Source organism: Lissotriton helveticus, chromosome 1_1 (assembly GCF_964261635.1).
Source record: "Lissotriton helveticus chromosome 1_1, aLisHel1.1, whole genome shotgun sequence".
NCBI lineage: Eukaryota > Metazoa > Chordata > Amphibia > Caudata > Salamandridae > Lissotriton > Lissotriton helveticus.
The window spans coordinates 295,872,285-295,889,318 of record NC_136057.1 but is presented as its reverse complement, the minus strand read 5'-3'; the positions used below and the strand labels follow the sequence as shown (position 1 = coordinate 295,889,318).

Here is a 17,034-nt window from a genome sequence, read left to right as displayed (position 1 = left end):
GTCCTCTGAAGCGCCAAGAAACCTACCCGGTGAACGTTGCTCTATACAAGTATTTTAACATAACATAACAAATAGAAGAGAGAAGGATGTAAACTGACAGTGCTTGAATTGCACAATTTACAACCAGGGCCAGAACCCCAGCTTCCCCATTTAGCCAGATTGTGGGGTCCCCCCATATTGCTTTACTTCACTATGTATCATTTTTCTTAACCAACCAATCAAGAGTGCATGCTTACATAATTCAGTTCTGGTGCTGTGCTATTGCGCTCTACAAAAACCTGAGTTCTATATGGTTAATATAACATAATCTTGCTTCACATTTAAAAACAGTAAAGCCCATATAAACAGATAACATGACAAACTGACATGTCTTGAATAATTGGTGGCAATGCTGCCAGGGCATGGAGGTATTCTTGAATGTTTCATGTTTAACCTATATTGCTTTCTCTAAATGTCATTTAATTCATGCATGATATAGTCATATGTACTTAATTGAAATGCCCAGAAATGTTAAAAAAAAATTTTTCTATGTTCCAAAGACTTTATCATAATTTTTCACTATATTTATTGCCTAACTTACACTTTTTGATGGTTCGGCAGACTCTCGGTGCCCCTTACCCCTTGAAATTTAGTCTTTCCTTTGCCCATTGGCATATTTTGAGACTACTCTTGATTTTTCAGTAAATGATGGTAAATAATTGATGTGTGTGGCATCATTTCTTAGACATGTGAGTTTTGAAGCCACTGCGTTATTTCTCAGTAGCTGTACCTAAACACTTAACTTTAATAAACAATCACAAACATATTTGCTATAGAATTGCAAATATTTTTTTCTGTAGGAAATGCATTTTTTGATTCTGCAAGACGTTTGACATAGACCAGTGTTCATGACGACCATCATGAGTGAAGAAAGGAGAACCAATTATTTTATGATAGAAACAAAAACGTCAAAAGCTAGACCGTGTCTGTGTTCTAACTCCAGGTGAAAATTAAAGCATCACAACTACAATGCAGGTTTTTGATTGTTGATTGCTGAAACTCTTACAAATGCTGCACGGAAAGTCATATGAATAAGTAGTATTTTTTGTTTAACAATCCAGCAATGTTATAATTGTAACTGCTACAAAAAAAATTAAACAAATATTTTTAGAAAAGTTTGCAAGTCAGGTTTCAAATTTTAATTTCAAACAAAAAATGAATCTGATTGGCTGGCAAATTGTTAGATCTGGGAGAGAAGGCATAGGGCGCAGCCCCAGGTAATGCTTTGTAGACTACACCTACAGCCCACTGTGTGCTCGTGGGCAGAGCGACTGTTCAAGGGCATTCACTGTGTATGTTTTGGGCAGGGAGGAAAACTCACCTTAAGAAGATCAGTGACCAGTGTCCTGTGGGCCCATGGTGCCGCTGGACTAGGTGCGGGCGCGGCTGAAGGCCAGTGGCCAACGGGCTATGTAGTCAAAGGGTCTGGGAGCAGGGCACGGCGAAAGGTAACAGCCTTCACTAGCAACAGGTGCAGACTGAACCAAGGCATAGTTTGGAGAGGGGTCAAAGTTCATCATAACAAAACTAAAACAAATAACACGAATGTAACCCGTTAACCGCAGCGTAAATTTCACCGCGGTGCAGGTGATTTATTGCGCGGGCGGGGCCTAGTCGGCCAACGGACATGCGCAGCAGTACCGAGGTAGTGCTCGCGACGGCCGTTGGCTGACGGGCGCAACGAACAGGTTAAAAGTAAAACACACAGAAAATCCCCTGAAAAGGTCAGCCTACGTGATGATATGGTTATGATCCAAAACCTAAAAATCAAACAGATTACCAAGCTATGTTGTGATGCCATCTGTGGTAATGCCAAAAGTAAAGTGCCAATTCACAAAATTCAAACTGCTGTCAATTAAAAGGCGAGGCCTGGTTAAAAGTATAAAGAAACAGGAGTATTTGGGAGTTCGTTTTCAGTTTCTCCCTCCAAAACATGTCTGACCCTGGGTGTCTAGGGCAATGAATATCTCCTGGTTTTGAAGCACCATCTGCAACACTGTCAATTTCCACCTAATAATCCTCCCCACTGGTCAAGATAATGTCGTAATTCTTCTCTCAACATGAATGGTTAATGAACATGACCAAAGCCAAAAGGTCTGGCTTGCACTGAGAGTCCTTTAAGAAAGTTTCTGCAATGAAAAAACAACAAAAATGCTTTCTCTATCCTAAGCATCTATGCAGGGCCGGACTGGGAACCACAACCGGCCCTGGCAAAGTGCTTGCCCCACCCACCCCCAATCAGGGGGTGGGTGGGGCAAGCGGTGGTTGGGGGTGCGGCCGAGCTCTTTGCCGGGGCCGGTTTTCGCCCGATTTTGGTACAGGGCCGATTTAAAACGGCCCTGTAACAAAAACGGCCCCCAGGGTCCCAAAACCGGCCCCCACCCGTACGGCGCTCCTGGGGATTGCCCGGTGCCCGCTATGGGCAGTCCGGCCCTGCATCTATGAGATAAAGAACTTAGGGCCAGATGTACAACGTTTTTTTCAGGTTGCAAACGGACCGATTTGCAGAATCGCATGTCGCTGCTTTGTGATTCGGTAATCTATTACCAAATCATAAAATGGGTTTGCGATTCAGTGTTAGTATGGGGCATGTTTAGGGTGTCCCTTCCTAATAGTGGCTCGCAGTGATATGTGTGAATGTTTTGCAACCTAAATGTGCTCTCAAAACATTCACATTTTAGCTCTAACTCCAAGTTGATGGTAATCCATTTGTAAACGGGAAGAGGTCCCCAAGGGACACCTTCCCCTATGAAAATGTTTGTAAAAATGTTTTTAAGGGCAAGCAATGCTTCCACGGACCACTGCCTACTCAAAAAAAAAAATGATAAGAAAACTTTTCATTTTTGTTTTTGAAACATATTTTGTTTTCCTATTGGAAAGTGGGCTGGATTTAAAAAAACAAAAACAAAACACGATATGTTGGTCTTCTTACCCCAGTGGCCAAACATCCCTGTTTGCGATTACCTAATAGCGAATTGCAAACATTTGATATTAGGTAATTGCTAAACCCAGATTTCGTACATCTGGCCCTTAATGTGCTGTGATTCCATTTACTTATTGGATGTAAAAGAGTCCCTCATGCACTGAAATGTAAGCATTCCATTCGAAGCTTATTCATAAACCAAACAGCCAATAGCATGTGGTGAGAGAGAAATACTACTCTGGTAGGAGCTGCAGCACACTCAATGTACATATTCAAGAGTTTGCAATAATAGCTCTTGAAGACAGTTGCGTTGCAAATCCAGACCTAAAAAATGGCTGCACTCTATAAGGTATTGATCTGCAGAGGCAAGAACAAAAAAAGTGTTTCTATGGTTGACTCCCCGTATTGCTATGAAGGAATGCCATACGCAAGACACCACAGAGGAGGGGGATGTGTAGGTATCAATATTCATGCACAGCACTATTCTTTTGACAAGAAAAGAAGATGCATATTTATGTGAGAAACTGTGTGAAGCATTTGCATCAATATGTTGGTACATAAACCCTGCACCAGGCGTCACTAATGCAGAATGTATGCCCTAACACAAACCAGGGCTTGAATGGTGCAGCCTTCATTTGGTGAGCTTGAAGCAGACACAGACAGTGTAACCATTTCCAAAAAATGTGCTGTTCATGGTGCAACCACAAATTCGCAGCTGCACTGTGAACAATGTCTGAAAGGCAGGCCGGCTGTTTTAAGCATCTGGCCTCGTTGTCACTGCAGATGGGAACTCAGGCTCGCTTTGAAGAGGGACTAGGGATTCCCTGTAGGCAGTGCAGTGTGTAACTGTCCTGCCTGCAGGGGGTTGGCTGCAGGAGGCCCTAGGATGTCTGAGAATACTTGTTTAATACCAAAGTGCCCAGGGTGTGCCTAAAGTGGGCATACACGCCCTCTGCACCCCAGGGGCACTATCTGTAATAGTCACTAGTCTCTGACCATATTGGCCCATCTGCTTGCAGTGCAGCGTCACCTGCATGACTAGTTGATCCCTGGCCATATCCCCAGGTAATCACAAGTATAGTGCACAGTTCTACACTGCAAGTGTGTCCACAAAAAGAGTCTTCATTTGAATGCATTCCCCGAAATCTTTTTTAGTAGCCTGCTACTGACAGCTAAATTCCAGGACTGCTGATGCCAGGGTTACCAGATATCAAAGCATTGATTCCACTTCATGCCTCTTTCTTCCAAAACCCTGCGCTTCCTATTAATTTGTCATGCAGGGTTTTTTCGTCCCTTTGCCATTGTGTGTTTTTTTCCCTCTTTAAAGTCCTCTCTGCCTTTTTAGGTCTCGCACCTGCGACCATCGCGAAGCGATGTCGCTGCGAGACCTATAGTTGCCGAGTTTCTCTTTCTTTCTGGATCAAAGTCCGATGATGAAAAATACGTTCAGGTCCCCAGCAGTGAGGGCCGGGGCCCACCACCTGTAACCACCTAAAAAAATAAAGCACTTTGACACAGCTGAGATAGAAGGTCGACTTGGCGACAGTCGAGCTGCACCTCATACCACTTTCCAACAGCAACACTTTAACACCACCCATATTGTGCCCATTACATGCTCTAATTCCAACGCCTTAACCTCACTGGATAATACCAGACGAGGCCCTCCGCACCTCACACCTTTCTCAAACTGATCCCCAGCACTTAGATCTCTAGCACAGGAGGCACTGGGATGGGTAAACTATTAAAGAAATAAATCCAGAAAAAGGAAATAAGTCTCTCAAGTGATGAACACCAGGGATTTGCCTGATTTTGAACAGGGAGGATTTCTGTACCTGAATGATTGTGCTCGAAATTGGCACCCAACTGTGGGGTGAGGAAGCCGGGTCATAGCCAAATGGCCCAGCAGAAGGCGTGAGGCTCTGGCCTGGAGAGTCGGCCAGTTGTGCAGCTTCAAGAGTTCCTTTCCACCCATCCCGCAGTATGATGCAGTATGACGTGTACTCTGATGTGTTGTAGACTACCGTGTGGTTCTGAATATTCTCTTTCTCTCACCAGGTCATCCATTGGAACTCGCCCAAGAAGCTGCGGGTGAAAAACAAGCATGTGGAGTTCTTTCGCAACCTCTACTTGACCTTCCTGGAGTATGACGGCAATCTCCTGCGGAGGGAGCTCTTCGGCTGCCCCAGTGAGGCCGACCTCAACAGTGAGAATGTATGTCTGACACCCCCATCTCCTCCCTTATAACTAGATCCTCCGTATCCCGTCCCTCATCCCCGCCTCCTTCCCCTCCCCCGTAGACCTACTTGCCACTGCTTTAAATGGGATGAAAAAGGTGGAAGGGCCCTCAAACAGATGCGGTTCTCGAAATGCCTTTACCCAAGGTGTTAAAATCACAATGTCTCCAAGTACAAAGAAATCCCAAACTGAGGTTGTGGTTTCAGAAGCCTTTTTCTATTCAATATTCTTAGACACGCCCCTTCACCAACATATGTTTCGTCTTATGTTATTTCAATCACAGCAGACTATATCAGGGCAAAGCATTCAGTCATGATATGACCAAGCAATATTAGAAACCAGGTTATGGACTGCTGGAGTGATAATATGTATTCCTATGTAATTTTATCCTTATTGTTAATCAGGGAATGTAGAGAAGATTTTTTTTTTTAGGAACTTGTCCGTAGAAGTCATCCATTTGTGTGGGTCCACAGAGTACAAGAGACCCAAGGTGTCACCTATAGAAATAATACATATGAAATATCATCCTGGGTTTGACAAATTCATAAGTAGGGTCTCACTGGACAAAGAATAACCAAAATCAGAAGGATACTTCAACGGTTTATCCAAGGCCAAAAGCAATATTAGAACATTGGAATGTTGAGTGCTCCATCGAACACAATGGAGTGCTCCGGGCTTCTAATGGCCGGTAGTAGCCGGAGCTCCAACATTCCAACGTTTTTTTCATTTCACAGCTGTTGCTGTGAATAAAGGCCTCTCGAAGTGTGAGGGGATTTAAACCCCCTAGAGGTCTTTGTTTTTACTAATTAGAACATTCTGCCCTCTAGGGGCGGATTGTTCTAATAGCTTTAGAGCCCTCCATAGCAGGCTCTACCGGCCATTAAAGACCCCCTCCCTTGATAAAGTACCTCGCCTTTGGCCTTTAACACTGGAGTGGGCCTTTAATGGCCGGAAGAGCCCACTACATCGGCCTCTAACGCTATAATAAATCTTGACATAGTACGTTTAAAAGTGAGTTGCAATACAGGAGTTATTTATTTGAATTGAAATAATGCTTTAGGCCTGGGAACACCAATGATAAACAGTAGCCACCAGTCACTCAGTCTGGGTGTCACAAAAGGCACTCCTGGTGACATTGCGTCGTAGCACTAGCATGTGACGGGAAGGATTTTTTTTTAATTCAGCTGGTGAATGACAGAAATAGAGTGCCCCATCGTGTGCTGGTTCAGTGCCTATTTCTTGGGTTTGCTGGGCAGGCCCTGGCCCACTTGGAGTGATACTCCTAGGACAGCTATGCGTGTCAGACCTGTGCCTGGGTGTGCTGCTGTTTGCTGCCATGTGTAACTGCCTGCTCCTCAGGGCTAAGGTGCACAGACTTGTGACAGAGCCGAGATGCATTGGCGGAGCCGCCTGTCGAAAGTGGAAGGGTGCAGACCTCAATAGAGATTGTTTTGGTAGAGTTTGACTGGTGGGGCTGACAGCATTGAGATTCACTGGTAGAGCGGTAAATAATTTGTATTTGTAAAGCGCAAACATATTACCCCTCAAGGGTTTCAAGGCGCTTATTGAATGTGGTTTTCCCCTCCTTTCGGGGTCCCCCTGCTCCTATATACTGTCATGATGAAGTGCAATTTTGTAACCGTGATGTGCAATTTTGTTCAATAAAGGTTTTTGAAAAAATAAAAAAAATTAAAGGGTGTCAAGGAGCTGGGGGCCGTCCGCGAGATTAAGTGAGCTATTGCCCAGAGTCACATGATACTGAGCTGCCTCCAGGGATCAAACGCGGGCACCAGGGATTGAACGTGGGCCTGTTCTCCAGTCAGCTGCTCTGGCCGCTGCGCCACCAGTCTCATGTGGCGGTGAGCGTAAAGGTTCTGCTAAGATAAAGGTGGTGCATGACAGAGCTGCGGAGGCTTAGGGGGGGCATTTGGCAGACAGGGCAGTACAGCAGTATGGTGCCCTGGCAGAGCCGAGGGGTGTTCCTTAGATGGGTGTATAGCTGTGTGCGGCCTCTGCTAGGGTTCAGGTGTATTGGGAGCCCTGTGATACTTCTAACTGGAGGCACGTCCGCTTATTTCTCTGATCAAACCGAGGTGTATTGTCAGTCTTGTTTACCTCCGGCCGCACTCATCTACCTCTGACAGGTGTAAGGTGCACTGACCGAACGGCGAGGCTCGCAGGAATGAGGTGCATTGACAGAGCTCTTCTGGCGGGTGCTTTCCTCACCGTCATGCACAAGTGATTTCAGTTTAATAATGAAACGGAGGTCAGGCAGAGCGGGAGTGAGTGAAGGAGAATTCAATAAGAGGCGGTGACTGAGGAGATGATGAAAGGTGTGTGTGGGCATGGCGCTTGTCCAGTCTGGGAGTCTGCGTAGACCCCTTTCATCTCTCTGCGCTTGGCGCGTGGCCTCTGAACCCTCCCTGACTGTGTTATCAATGGCAGAGGCCTCCCGGGGCATTCTGGGAGGGCTCCATAAGAGATCGCGCATGCGCGGCTGCTTGCGCTAGCACAAACAGCATCTTTCCTTTAGAATGGAGAGGGAGGTCTCTGGAGGTCAGGGCTCGAGTTGGGGTACCACGCGGGTGGACGGCGTCCCCCCACTTATTTTAACGGGAGCTCGATAACTGGACCAAAGGAGCCATACATTTACTCTTTGGCCTCTCTGGGGTGAGATCGGAGCTCATTCAGAACGCTGCTCATGCGCTGGCTTCTCTGATGCAGTCGCATCTAAGGGGTGAGCGAGGGGAGGCAATGAGTCTGATGGTGCAAGCCACCTTTTGTGACGTCACTTCCTGTCGTGACATCAACGTCCCCCCACTTATTTTTTTAGGACTTGTGCCCTGCTGGATACCCCTTGATCTGACCCCCTTCAAACCAGGCCATTGCTGTTCATGACTTCCGACCAGGCTCACAGGGCTTCAGCCCCCCCCCTCCCCCTTTTGTGTGTATCAGCCCGGCTGAGACCGCTTCCCGGGCATACACACAGCCACACCCAAGTACTTCACAGGTCTTTAAAGGTCCATTTACTTGCTAACGAAGCTTTGTTGTGTTTTTACCCCTTCTTAGAGCCTCTGCATCTCCACTCTGCATATTGCTGGAAGAATCAGCCCCTCCCTAAATTTTTAGTAGCCCCCCTCTGAAATTTGGCTCTAGTTGCGCCTCTGCTTCCGGCCCTGCTTTTCAGGCAGTAGGAGAGTCTGTAGGCTGGCCGAGTTGTGTCGTTGTGCCTTTCCTGTTCACTTTCAGTCAATGGGTTCCGGCTCCGAGAACTTTCGGCACTAACTAGGCTCTAGTTTGGTGCATGTTGTAGTGACCGGCTGGTCACGTTCTAGTGTTTCTTGATAATGTGTTTCCACCAGCCACTCCTAGAGGGCTGGCTTCCACACTCACCCCACCCATCCATCACAGGACATGTGGCCCTGTCAATGAAGGGTCCAGGCGCACGTGCCCGGGGCCAGTTTCAGATACCATACCAGTGTGTCTGTGTGGTAATTATTTAGGTGAATGGGGGCCTATGGCCTGACCCTTTACACATGTATGGTGATCTGTGACCACACATGAGTGATACTACTATTGCGTTGTTGCCTCCCTCAGAATACCTGCGCTCTGCGTAATTTCCAGCGGGCTTCCTGTGAAAAACATAGCTTTTGGCAAGCTATAGCCTGCCCCCTGTTGGATTGCCAGGGGCGATGTTGAAGGAGCGCCTCGAGGCAGCCCAGGGGAACCCCTTCCATGGTGTGAGCACAGACAACCAGCTCACGTGGCAAGCTCTGCTCGAGCAGAGGGCTTTCGGTCACCTGCACTCCATCCTGGCATCCCTACCTCCCTCCCTCCCTCCTTCCATCCCTCCCCCCTTCCATCCCTCCCCCTTCCATCCCTCCCCCCTTCCGTCCCTCCCTCCTTTCATCCCTCCCTCCCTCCTTCCATCCCTCCCTCCATGCCTCCCTCCTTCCATTCCTCCCTCCCTCCATACCTCCCTCCTTCCTGGCATCCCTCCCTCCTTTAATTCCTCCCTCCTTCCATCCTTCCCTCCCTTCATGTCTCTCTCCCTCCATACCTCCCTCCTTCCTGGCATCACTCCCTCCCTCCTTCCATCTCTCCCTCCCTCCTTCCATCTCTCCCTCCTTCCTGGCATCCCTCCCTCCCTCCTTCCATCTCTCCCTCCCTCCTTCCATCTCCCCCTCCTTCCTGGCATCCCTGCCTCCTTCCTGGCAACCCTTCCTCCTTCCTGGCATCCCTTCCTCCTTCCACCCCTCCCTCTTTCCATCCCTCCCTCCTTCCATCCATTCCTCTTTCCATCCCTTCCTCCTTACTGGCTCCAATCCCTCCTTCCATCCCTCCCTCCCTCCTTCCACCCCTCCCTCTTTCCATCCATCCCTCCCTCCTTCCATCCATTCCTCTTTCCATTCCTCCTCCTTCCTGGCATCCCTCCCTCCTTCCCAGCATCCCTCACTCCTTCCTGGCATCTCTCCCTCCTTCCCAGCATCCCTCACTCCTTCCTGGCATCTCTCCCTCCTTCCATCCCTCCCTCCTTCCTTCCTTCCATCCCTCTCTCCTTCCCAGCATCCCTCCCTCCTTCCTTCCATCTCTCTCTCCTTCCCAGCATCCCTCCCTCCTTCCTTCCTTCCATCCCTCCCTCCTTCCTTCCATCCCTCTCTCCTTCCCAGCACCCCTCCCTCCCACCCCTCCTCCTTTAGTACATGTAAGCGTGGGATAGAGCATAGTTAGAAGGGTTTGGTACATGTCCTCACCCCCACATTCCCGAGGCTAGGCTCCATCCCTTCCGACGTGTGTGGGGGGCCTCTCTCCCCACCGCCCGTGCCCCCAAGTCCTTCCAGTTTAATGTTTGAGGCAGAGTCCGCCCCCGGTTCCAGTCCAGGCCAGGGAGCTGGTGCCGCTGCCGGGTGTGCAGTAAGTAAACAGTAACACACCGCTGTGAGTGCATTAAGACGTCAGTAAGACACAGCAGGGCGGGCATTAATAACCAGCGCAGCACCTCAGGCTGGGCAGTAAGCGAGCTGTGGTGCTTTGCAAGGTGTGCGCTTGGTGGGGGCGCTGTGAAGGCGGCCCGAGGCTAGGATGTGTTTAATAACCCTAGAAGCAGTGCCGGTACTAGCGGGTGGGCCAATCCCACCCACACATTAGCCTTGGCCCTGGCAGTGAGGGCATGATGGCCAATAGAAAATCAGCATGTTCATTTAAAATGTTCCTCTGAGCGTTGTTTTTCTTCCTGTTCTGGGAGTTGCATGATTGGGCCTGGGCTCTTTCTCACGGCCATCCGCAATCACCCAACTCCGTTTAGAAAAGTTGGCTGTGTCGTGCAGGTACAATAGGGGCATGACGAAGGGGACACATTCTTTAATTGGCACCAAGCAACTATGCCATCCTGCTGCATGGATACTTCCTTTTCCTATTCAGAGCTGGAGAAAAGAAGTTTGTTAATTTCGATTCACCTTTCCTGATCCCTGCAGCTGCTTACCAGATCAGGCTGTGACACAAAGTTTAATTAACTGAGTAGGTAAGAGAATGTGTTACTATAGCCTTATAGTCCGCCATAGCGGGCTATACCGGCTATTAAAGGCCCGCTCCAGCGTTAAAGGCCCGAGCCGAAGGCGTGGGACTTTAACAAGGGAGCGGGACTTTAATAGCCGGTATAGCCCAGCTAGGAAGGGCTGTAAGGCTATTAGAACATTCTGCCACTAGAGGGCAGAATGTTCCAAAAAATAAAACAAAGTACTCTCAGAGTTCGAGGGGTTTAAATCCCCTCGGCTCTGATAGGCCTTTGAAAACAACATTGGAATATTGAATTGCGGGCCTTTACCGGCCCGTAAAAGCATGAAGCACTCCATTGTCTTCAATGGAGCTCCCAACATTCCAATGTTCTAATATTTGTTCTTATTTTTTTAAATCTGCACAGGCCCACAAGGCACATACATTGTGTATGCTTCATTTAAATAGTTTTTATCATTACCATGGCCATGGGTGCAAGAAAACAATAAAAAAAAGTCCAGATAACTGGTGATTAATGATCCTGCTGGAGAGCAATCCTTTGTCTGTTGGTGGTTTTGAACGACAGATAAGCTGTATTTTATGTGGATAGCTCAGTGGGTTACTGCCTTTGTCACAGAGATTCTTGTGTTACTTGCATTTCAGAAGTTATAATCCTAACATAGGACAGTGACCTATGAACCCCAACGTGGAAAAAGCTGAGTGGTAATAGGATGTGTAGTCTCTGTAAATATAATAGAGAAGATATTAGTCATATTGTCTGTAGTTGCCCGGGCTACTAGTGGAACGTAGGAGGCTGTTGAGGCAGGATTTTAATAGTCAAGGGATATGATCATGCCGACACGCAGTCCTTGCCAGCCTACTGGGGGAAGATTTGCAATTTACTGGCAGATTTTTGAAGTTTATAGAAATAGCAGAGAGGAAATTGATAAATAGTGATCAATTAAGAGATTTTTTTAGTATTTATGAATTGAGGAACTGTGCTTTTAATTATGTGGTTTTAAAATAAGGACTCGGGATTGGCTATGTATGAAAAGTAAGGAAACTGCATAAAGAGGCCTTATTTTATGAATTGTTAAAAAAAGTGTATTAAGATGTTTTTTACTGTAAGTTTTTACTAACTGAACAATACATTTTTCATTCATTCATCAAAGAGCTGCATACAAACATGAACGGTATAGTTAGAACTTCACTTTTTTATGTTGCTATATAGTTAGAACTTCCGCAGTCTCCCATTATTTTAATTTTGCTAAAAAGAGTTTGGGAAGATATACACTTTTATTAGAAAAGCTAACCCCCCAACAACTGGGGTATGCTTTACATCCTGAGTTTGTGCTACCCCAGCCAAACCCCTCTTAAAATATACTGCCCACCAGTATGGATGACATGTGTTTCCTACACCTTGTAATCCTCATTGCCTTATGTGACATTCCCTATAGACTAATTTGCATACTTGTATGATTCATTGTCTCTGTATTATGTGTGCGTGATGTAAAGTACTGTGACACTCTACACTGATATGAGTAGCGCATTCCAACAAATTAAATGTATATGAGAGAGTGACTAGGGAGAGATGAGGGGCACTGTTGTAGGGTGGTAGTAATGGTAACTGCGGAGAAAGCGGTCACTGGTGGGGTGCTTAAAACATCTTTAGAACTAGCGCTAAAGCCGGCCCTGTCATGGCCTTTCTGTTTTTATTTAATTAGCAGTCAGGTCATTTGGGCAACTGTGGAACATACTTTAAAGCGTGTGCTAATTGTATTTACTGCTTTCCTGGGGCCCTTATGCCGTTCTAGGTGACTTGAGGTAACTGGTACTTTACACAGTCAAGTCAGTTCATGAATGTGACGTCATTAACTCCTGCATGCTTCTCCACAGCTCCAGAAACAGCTCTTGGAGCTGGACGAGGACGATCCCTGCTACGAGTTCCGGAGAGAGCGCTTCACGGTGCACCGCACCCACCTCTACTTCCTGCACTACGAGTACGTGGCGGCGCCCGATGGCACTGACGTGACCCTCGTGGCCCAGCTCTCCATGGACAGGTAAAGTGCCTCGACCCCCAGAGGCAGACCAGCCGCTAGCAAACTCTGGAAAATCACAGACTGAGACCGGTAGGGCCGGGGTAAAGTCACGCACAAGTCGGACATGCAGGGCTTTAAGTGGGCCGGGTCACACCGGTGCACCAGCAGTTTTTTAAAGGGGGCTTCGAAACGGGTCTCTATCGGGCTCAGTTTTGTGCCCTGCCACAGGCGGTCAGTTTTTTTCCGGACTGCAGTGACAGCAGGCACATTGATGTGCGCTGCTCACACTGCTCACTTCTCACTAGTGGAGAAGTCACGGCATGATGTCATGCCAGATGAGCTTTATAGAGGAAGAGCAATCTCTTTACAGGGAGTCATTTTCTCTCTAGATTTCCATTCTCTTTTTGAAACTCAGGAGCAGCAACATTGTCTTGGCATCACCAGGGCTTTAAGTGGAAGCTTTTTCAATATTATACACAAGCCATAGTTGCTGCTTATTTAACTTATGCAACTAACAACCATTGACAAAGCCAATAGTCCTGACTTGTTGTAGGTATGATGTTACTTGTTGTATCACATATCTATATGCAATGACAGAAACAGCAAAATACAAGACGGGCGGCACACTATGCTAAGCACAGATTTTTCTACTTGCATGTTGTTAGAACCTGGGGTAGCCTGGCCTAGGGCAAGACATAAACTTCAGAGGCACAGTGTTAAGGTTGCAGACCACCCAAAAGTAAAACCACGCAATATCACACAAAAGAAAACGCTACACCAAAAATGTAGGAAAATAAGCACTGCTTTATAAAAATAATATTCTCTTTGGTTTAACTCTCAATATTCACACAGGAAAGATTTACATTTAGCTCAGGAGAAATTATAACACTGTTTGTCTGTGGAAAGAGAATTACACCTCAATACATGTAACTTGGAAATATGCTTAGTCTTTTACCATTACTGAATTACATTTTATGCAGATTCCCTATTGGAGAAGAAAGCACAATACCTTTTAATCAGGACAATACTATAGTCTCCACTAAGGTGCTAACTTAAGTCATCCGCTTTACATCACTAGAGATCCTAGCATTTAATCAGGCATAGTTTCTACATAGGACCTACACTCTATCACTGGTCTCAGCAATTGCAATAACACGTTTAATCTACTATGCAAATTATCAATGACTTTCTGTATTTCATTACATTTAACAGGCACTATATCAATAACAGGCAGGCAATCTTCATACCTTAGGCCAGCTAAATATGTATTTTATTTGTCTTTTGCTCCTCAGAGCTTCTATTCCACTCAGGGGGGGGGGGCAACTGTCAAAAGTGAGAATTCACCCCTATGCTCAGAACTCCCCAGAGATAGAGAGCCCCACTCCTTACTGTAGCGTGGGGACGATGTTGTCCCAGTCCCCACGCGTCGCTGACGACTTCAGGCTCTCTCGAGGTCCCACCGGCCTCACTCCACTCCCTCCCGCCGATGTTCTTCAGAAAAGGGGGGAGGGGGGGCGCTGGGGGTTTTAGGCTCTTCAGTAAGGGAGGGGGTCGTTGGGGGTTCCAGACGCTCGCACCACAAAGCAAACGCGGGAGATAAGATCCCTACGCGAGCGCCGCCTCTCTCTTCAGACTGATCCCCTGCTCACTGGGCAAGCGCAGGGGATTAGCGGCTCTGAGGAAGCGCCGCCTCGCTTTCACTCGCTGGCCTACTCACGGAGCATGCGCGGGGAGCTAGCGACTCCACCACACTACCGCTGTAGACTCCGGGCCGCTTCCACAGGCAGGCGCTCTCTTCCCTCCTCAGTTGCTATTCCTTCCAGGCGCTCTCTTCCCTCTTCAGTCGATGGGTCAACCAGCCCCTGTCTGCACTATCAGGATGAGGGCAACAAGCCCAGCCACCTCCTCAAGGCGATCGCGTCACCTTCCTCCCACGCCTCACCAGGATAGCGAGCACTCGGCAGCAAAGGCAGGTGAGGGGCAGATGGTGAGAGGGAAAGGCAATTTAAAGGCTGAGTTAATCCAAGCCCACTGGCACACACCAACCCCAGGGGGGGGGCGATTAGCAGTCCTGGGCAGTTGGCAGTTCCTGGACAGGGGCTGGGGGTGAAAGAAGGCGCACTCCTTAATAAGTCTCACCAGCTGGGCAGAGGACTGCGCTCCGCAGCGCGGCAGTCTCCTTCTCCAGAAGCTGTCCCTGTATAATTTTAGACAAGGGGCCAGCTAGGCGCCCAGGGTCTCCAAGTAACTTCCCACAGCGGGGCCAGGACAAGTAACCAACAGGGGAGTAGTGGGTTGAGCCAATAAGGCAGCTTCCCAGTCCAGGAGGTCAACCCTAAGTCTAACCTCTTCCCACTCTCAGTTACCACCTGTCCTCCAGCTGACTTCCACAGGTAGACAAAATGGCTGCCCCGCATTCCGCCTTTTATAGGCTGCCCTTCAATGGTCCAGCATGGACCAGAAGGTTCTGGAATGCCCTATGTTAAGCTATGGCCAAGTTCTAGGTGCGACAGTTGGGGCAGTTGGTGGCCACCATTTTAGGTGGTGCCAACTTTCCTGTCAGAACAGGCCTCTGGCCTGAGGTAAAAGATTATGGAGGGGAGAAAGAACACCTATCCCCTTGACCAACACCTATAAAAAATAGTAGACAGAAAAATAGTAAGGGTATGAGGGGCAAAAAGGGGACAAAATAAAGAATAATGAGGAGGGACTGCGCAAAAAAATCCAGACAGGTCTAACACGCGTCCCCCCCAGCTGAAAGTGGGGAGAACTACCCAACCCCTTGGGAGTCCTCTTCACTAAGGCGGAAATACCTGGAGAGACCGTCTGCATTGGCGTGGTCCACTCCAGGCCGATGTTCCACCCGGAAGTCCATTCCCTGTAGGGAGATGGACCACCTCAACAGCTTGGGATTTTCCCCCTTCATTTGCATCAGCCAACGAAGGGGGCGGTGGTCAGTCTGAACCAGGAAGTGCGAGCCAAAGAGGTATGGCCGCAGCTTCTTCAGAGCCCACACCACCGCAAAAGCTTCCCTCTCAATTGCACTCCACTTCTGTTCCCGGGGAAGCAGTCTCCTGGATAAGAAGACTACAGGCTGATCCAAGCCCTCTTCATTTAGTTGCGATAACACTGCCCCAATGCCATGTTCGGATGCATCTGTTTGAACAATGAACTCCTTGGAGAAATCGGGAGCCTTCAGGACCGGTGCTTCACACATTGCCTGCTTCAACTTTTCAAAGGCTCGCTGACAAGCCTTTGTCCAAACTACCCGTCGAGGTTGTTTCCTAGAGGTGAGCTCTGTGAGGGGCGCTACAATAGTGCAATACCCCTTCACAAAGCGACGGTAGTAACCTGTTAGGCCCAGGAAAGCTCGGACCTCAGTCTGTGTCTTGGGGGGTTCCCAGGCCATGATTGCCTCAATCTTCGCCTGCAGGGGCTGCACTGACCCCCTACCCACCAAGTGTCCAAGGTACACAACCGACCCCTGCCCAATCTGGCATTTGCTGGCTTTGATGGTCAATCCAGCTTGTTTCAGCGCCTGGAGAACTGCTTGCAAATGTTGCAAGTGGTCCTCCCAACTGCTACTGAAGACAGCAATGTCATCCAGGTAAGCAGCCGAGAAACCCTCCATTCCAGAGAGGACCTGGTTCACCAGTCGCTGAAATGTGGCAGGGGCGTTCTTGAGCCCAAAGGGCATCACACAGAACTGGAAGTGTCCCTCAGGCGTGGAGAAGGCTGACCTTTCCCTTGCTCCATCTGTCAAGGAGATCTGCCAGTACCCTGAAGTGAGGTCAAAGGTACTTAGGTATTGGGCAGCTCCTAGCCGGTCAATTAACTCATCCGCCCTGGGGATGGGATGAGCATCAGTTTTGGTAACTGAGTTCAGTCCTCGGTAATCCACACAAAACCTCAGTTCTGGTGTGGTGCCCGGTGGGGCGGCTTTTGGGACTAGCACCACCGGACTGGACCAAGGGCTGCTGGACGGTTCTATCACTCCTAGCTCCAACATCTTGGCAACTTCGCCATGGATGCTAGCCTTCACCTTGTCCGACAGCCTATAGGTCTTGGAAATCACTGGGGGGCTGTCTCCTGTGTCCACATCATGGGTACACAGGTGGGTTCTTCCCGGGACAAGGGAAAACAGTGAAGAGTACTGCCCCAATACCTGTCGGCAATCCTCTCATTGCTCAGGAGTGAGAGACGGGGAGAGAATCACTCCCTCCACCGACCCATCCTTCTCTTGACATGAAAAGAGGTCTGGGAGAGGCTCGATTTCTGCTTCCTCAGCACCATCAGTCACCAACA

General features: G+C 48.3%; 1 protein-coding gene across 3 annotated transcripts in view; it reads left to right on the top strand.

Annotated features, from left to right (window-relative positions):
* Positions 1-17,034, top strand: part of LARGE1 (LARGE xylosyl- and glucuronyltransferase 1) — a 1,129,206-nt gene that overhangs the window by 1,052,525 nt on the left and 59,647 nt on the right. For all 3 annotated transcript variants that reach the window (XM_078669611.1, XM_078669686.1, XM_078669758.1), the window contains exons 10-11: positions 5,018-5,173; positions 12,587-12,750. In XM_078669611.1, coding sequence (XP_078525737.1) covers positions 5,018-5,173; positions 12,587-12,750 — 320 coding nt within the window. The remainder of the gene's footprint in view (positions 1-5,017; positions 5,174-12,586; positions 12,751-17,034) is intronic.